Source organism: Colobus angolensis, unplaced genomic scaffold, assembly GCF_000951035.1.
Source record: "Colobus angolensis palliatus isolate OR3802 unplaced genomic scaffold, Cang.pa_1.0 Scaffold452, whole genome shotgun sequence".
NCBI classification, from domain to species: domain Eukaryota; kingdom Metazoa; phylum Chordata; class Mammalia; order Primates; family Cercopithecidae; genus Colobus; species Colobus angolensis.
Genome location: NW_012117955.1, coordinates 809,172 through 814,950, shown reverse-complemented (window position 1 = coordinate 814,950; position 5,779 = coordinate 809,172). Strand labels below are relative to the sequence as shown.

General features: G+C 40.6%; 1 protein-coding gene across 2 annotated transcripts in view; it reads right to left on the bottom strand.

The window, feature by feature from the left end:
* ZSWIM7 (zinc finger, SWIM-type containing 7) overlaps positions 1-5,779 on the bottom strand; it is a 22,766-nt gene that overhangs the window by 5,650 nt on the left and 11,337 nt on the right. For both annotated transcript variants that reach the window (XM_011957964.1, XM_011957965.1), the window contains exon 3: positions 4,104-4,206. In XM_011957964.1, the coding sequence (XP_011813354.1) occupies positions 4,104-4,206 (103 nt within the window). The remainder of the gene's footprint in view (positions 1-4,103; positions 4,207-5,779) is intronic.

The window sequence follows — 5,779 nt, the reverse complement described above, 5'->3', positions numbered from 1 at the left end:
AAAAAAAAAAAAAGTTCAACCGCCTAAAGCAATAAACACTAAAAGAGGTTAAATTTTGAATTTGCTTTTTGCTTATCTAGCAGTAGACAACTAATGAACCCTATAATCAGGCAAAATTTGAGTTAGAAACATTTAGAACTGGAAATTGACCTTAAGGATAACATAATTCAATTCCTTCACCCTTCAGTGAAAAAACAACTTCCTCTTACAGGAATTGCTCCCAGTTTTCCTGCTTATAGTCTGGAATGTTTATCCCCAGAAAGAGAAAGCTTTTTAAAAAAGGAACATGCTGGAAAGAGGATACTCAGACCACGGCTGACTGAACTTGTAGGAACCCCACTTGGAGGTGGTTTATATTATGGTTCTACTGTGGTTTCAGTTAGGTCACCAGGAGAGGTGACCCACGTACGAGGTCATCCATTCATGGGTACAGTTTTATTTTATGACTGCTCCAAGCCTCTTAGGACACTCCACAGTGTCTCTGTTGTTGTTCCTTGTGTTTGGTGCTTCTCTCTGAAAACAGGATTATACATTCCTGTCCTGTTGAATACAGGCTGGCCATGTGACCTGCTTTAGTAAAATCTGAGTAGCCAAGCAGAAAAATGTTAAAAATTGTGTACCAAGTTTTCCTTTTTCTCTTTGAGATTCACAGTGTTCCAGATATGGGCTGCGTCACTCACTGGGATCCCTGCATGAAGCTGTTTTGGAATAGAGCTACAACTGACTCCTGGTGGATACACAGCATGAATGAGATCTAAAACTTTGTTTTTGTAAGCCTTTCAGATTTGGGGTCATTGTTACCACAGCATAACTTAGCCTCTCCCGATTGAAATATCCCCCTTCTTAAGTGAACCAAAAAAGTATAAAAAGTGGCCAGGCGTGGAGGCTCAGGCCTGTAATCCCAACCCTTTGGAAAGCAAAGGTGGTGGATCACCTGAGGTCAGGAGTTCCAGACCAGCCTGGCCAACATGGTGAAACTCCGTCTCTACTAAAAATACAAAAATCAGCCAGGCATGGTAGTGCACACCTGTAAGCCCAGCTACTCAGGAGGCTGAGGCAGGAGAATCGCTTGAACCCAGGAGGCAGAGGTTGCCATGAGCCAAGCATGCCATTGCATTCCAGCCTGGGCAACAGAGCAAGACTCTGCCTCAAAAAAAAAAAAAAAGTATAGAAAACAACTCAGGTGTCAGCAACATAACAATGACTTTAGAATTTTTTCACATTACATCTGGAGAACAATAATATTAGAGTTGACCTACGGGATGAAGATTGACCTATGAAAAGATAACTAGCTGGGCACTGAGGCGGTCTCTGACTCAACTTTTATCATCTCATAGAACTCCTGAATTCAGCCAAATTCTTACTACATTACCATACAATGCAACCATTAAGGTTAATTTGAGGGTGTATAAGATTTCTGCAGCTTCATTTAATTCAAAGTCCAAGATGACAGTCACAATTCTTGGAAGTTAGTATTTTATAATTAATAAAGCAATATAATATATACCAGATGTGAACGACAAAAACTAAACAAATGACTTAAACAAGTTACTGTGGACCAATGGGAAGAACAAAAAGTCAACAGTAATTAAAATATTTCAAACAAAAGTCTGCTTGCCCAGGTCAAGTGTTGGGCCCATAATGGAATCAAGACCAAATATCCCAAACTAAAGCAAAGTGAAAAACCTGAAGGTCCCTCTAATTTCGGGTATTTTACTACCTAAAAACCAAAAATAAAAACACCAGGAAAGAGGACAGACACACCTCCTCAGGTACAAACTGCAAGTTCAGTGACTTTGATTATTAATCTCTAAGTTCTCCATGAGAAAATTCATCTAATAGGCAGTCTCTTGAGTAGGCCAATACCATCCAAAAGTTTTTTTTTTGAGATGGAGTTCTGCTCTTGTCACCCAGGCTGGAGTGCAATGGTGAGATCTTGGCAACCTCCTTCTCCCGAGTTCAAGTGATTCTCCTGCCTCAACCTCCCAAGTAGCTGGAATTACAGGTGCCCGCCACCACACCCAGTTAATTTTTGTATTTTTAGTAGACACGGGGATTCACCATGTTGGCAAGCTGGTCTTAAACTCCTGACCTCAGGTGATCCACCTGCCTCGCCCTCCCAAAGTGCTGGGATTACAGGTGTGAGCCACCGCGCCTGTCCATCCAAAAGTTTTAAAAGCAGCAACCAACACTACCATATTTTCCTTAATGCAGAAATGCATGAAGATTTTACCAGATCAGTGTGAGGAAGGGCAGGTTAATTCACTCAGCAAAGGCATCTATCTGCCCAAGCAGGCTTTGCTCAAGCCATTCACTCCCTAAGACCACTCACACGACCTTTCAATGAGAGTTAACCAATATGGTCTCAGCTCTGAGAAGATAACTGTAAATAAACCAGAATTCAAACTCTGAAAAATTTACCCTTTTCTGGTCTCAGTAAAGCCTGGATTACATACAAGAGCTGATGGCTTTTAGACAGACACAAGACACATGGCTTCCAAGACAGACACAAAATTTTGGACACCACTGCCAATATTTTCATTTCATTCATGATTTCCTTCCTTCAATCGCAGCTGCACTTACCACTGCGTCTCATATAGCTAAACTGGGGTTGGGTGGTTCAGGGAGAAGGGTCAGGTGTTTGGAGTCTGGCTCCCTGTTTATATAGTCTTTATTCATGTCTCATAAGACAGGCAGTGTGGGGTAGCCAGATGTGACTGTTACTTTACTTTTCTGCATTTCCGTCTCATGCAAAAGAAATAAACTTGCTGGGTTTTTGCAGAGGATGGGTCTTACTATGTTGCCCGGGTCAATAGAGGGCTGAGATTACAGGCGTGAGCCACCATGCCAGGTAAGCAGACTTCTACACAATGCTATTAGGTACAGTTAGTAGGTATTTATCTTATTATTATTATTGTTTTGAGACACAGTTTCACTCTTGTTGTGCAAGCTGGAGTACAGTGGCACGATCTTGGCTCACCCAGGTTCAAGCCATTCTCCTCTCAGCCTCCTGAGTAGCTGGGATTGCAGGTGTGTGCCACCACACCCAGCTGATTTTTTGTATTTTTAGTAGAAAGGAGGTTTCACCATGTTAGCCAGGATGGTCTTGAACTTCTGACCTGAGGTGATCCGCTTGCCTTGGCCTTCCAAAGTGCTGGGATTACAGGCGTGAGCCACCACACCCAGCCATCTTATTTTAGTTACAAAAATGTGTGGAGGATTTTGTTAAGTGAAACTATGCTAAGTGAAATAAGCTAGGTATAGAATAATAAATACCACATGATCTCACTTATATGTGGAATCTAAAAAAAGCTGAACTCATAGGCTGGGTGCAGTGGCTCATGCCTGTGATCCCAGCATTTTGGGAGGCGGAGAGGGGAGGACTGCTTGAGGCCAGGAGTTCAAGACCAGCTTGGGCAATACAGCAAGACCCTGTCTTTATTTAAAACAACAACAAAAAAGTTGAACTCGTAGAAGAAGAAATAGTGGTTACCAGGGGCCTTGGGGTGGCAGAGGAAGGGGAAGATATTAGTCAAAGGGTATAAAATTTCAGTTAGGAGAAATAAGTTCAGGGTATCTATGGTACAACATGGTGAATATATTTAATAACAAAGTATTGGCGGGGATGGTGCTCATGTCTGTAATCCCAATACTTTGAGAGGCCAAGGTGGGAAAATCGCTTGAGCCTAGGAGTTTGAGACCAGCCTGGGCAAGAGTGAGACCCTGTCTCTATAAAAACAAAGAAATAAAAGACTGAAGTACTGTAAATTTGAAGATTGCTAAGATAGTGGATTTTAAGTGATCTCACCACAAAAAAATATGTAAGGTATTAGATACGTTATTTAGCTTGATTCAGTTATTCTATAAGGTATCCATATATCAAAACATCATGTTATATGCCATGAATATAGACAATTTCTGTCAGTTAAAAGTAAATACAAATTTTTAAAAATTATCAATTTGTTAATTTTACCAAGTTGGGGCAAAAGCTTTTTAACAGTCCAGGAAATATTTAAAGCTAGTCACCAGCTTCTACAGAGATGAAGAAAACATTTTGTCTTAAGAGGTTTCTGTAGGGATCACCCCCATCTGTGGACTTCTACCTGGTAAACATGCCTTCCACTGGGTGATGAGATTAAGGTGATGGACTGTCGATCAACTAGGTCCAAGGCCTGGGTGGCTGATGAGCCAAAGAGAAACTTCAGCCTGTGAAATAAAAACGCTTCAGATTAGAAGGCCTGATTCTCAAAGTCACCTCAGTAACTTGACCCAAAGGATCACTAGCCTTAGCGTTTTTTAAAAATTCATTTTAATTTTGAAAAAAGGAAAATAATACAGCAAAACCCATGGACCCATTCGCTCCCCAGAATTAATGTTAATATCTTCTGTACTTACTTCAGATCTTCTTGTATTTTATATATGTGTGTGTATATATTTTACATATATATTATACATATATATATCTACATATACATACATATATATATGTGTGTGTGTGTTTTTTTTTTGAGATAGAGTTTCACTCTTGCTGCCCGGGCTGGAGTGCAATGGCGCAATCTCAGCTCACTGCAACCTCTGCCTCCCAGGTTCAAGCGATTTTCCTGCCTTAGCCTCCCAAGTAGCTGGGATTGTAGGCATGTGCCACCACACCTGGCTAATTTTGTATTTTTAGTAGAGACGGGGTTTCTCCACGTTGGTCAGGCTGCTCTCAAACTCCAGACCTCAGGTGATCTGCCCGTCTTGGCCTCCCAAAGTGCTGGGATTACAGGTGTGAGCCACAGTGCCCAGCCTGTATTATATTTTTAATACAGGGAATACACTGTTAGTGATAAAGAAGCCCTCTTTATACTTCTTTCTAGTGCTTCCTGTACTTCTTCCTACCTTCCCTTTATCCCCCAGGCAACCACATGCATTTGTTGGTTTCCTTCCTGTTAATGTGTTCATATTAAATATTACACGTAAAACATATGTATGCACATACATAATAAACACATGTGCATACATGTATGCATATACATATATGATATTGTTTTAAAACATAAAAGATGTATTGTAGGCTTCTTTTTGCTGTTCCTGAAATAGCTCATGAAAAATAAAATATAAAATATCATAGACTTCTTTTGGCAACTTGCATTTTTCTACTCAATGCATTTTTGAAAATGAGGCATGTTTGACAAACATCTGTTTTTACTTTACCTTTGAATAATATTCCATTATATGTACACACTGAATTTTATTTAAGTACCCTATGTATGGACATCCTGTGTCCATTTTATACTATTATAAATAATAATTATCCCCATACGTATCCCTTGGCATATATCTCTGAAAATCCTCCTTTAGTTTATGTAACTAAAGGATATGTTCATTTTTCAACTTTAATAGATATTGCCAATAGCTCTCCAAAGTGGAAACAGGGCCAGGTGTGGTGGCTCATGCCTGTAATCCCAGCATTTTGGAAGGCTGAGGCAAGAGGATCGCTTGAGTCCAGGAGTTCAAGACCAGCGTGAGCATGTAGCGATACCCCATCTCTAAAGAAAAAGAAAAAAAACTAAAACACATAAAAAAGTGAAAACAGCACTCCCACCAGCGCTGCATAAGACTTCTATTTTCTCAGGCCAGGCGCGGTGGCTCATGCCTGTAATCCTAGCACTTTGGGAGGCTGAGGCGGACAGATCACCAGAGGTCAGGAAATTGAGACCATCCTCGCTAACATGGTGAAACCCCGTCTCTACTAAAAATACAAAAAATTAGCCAGGCATGGTGGCACATGCCTGTA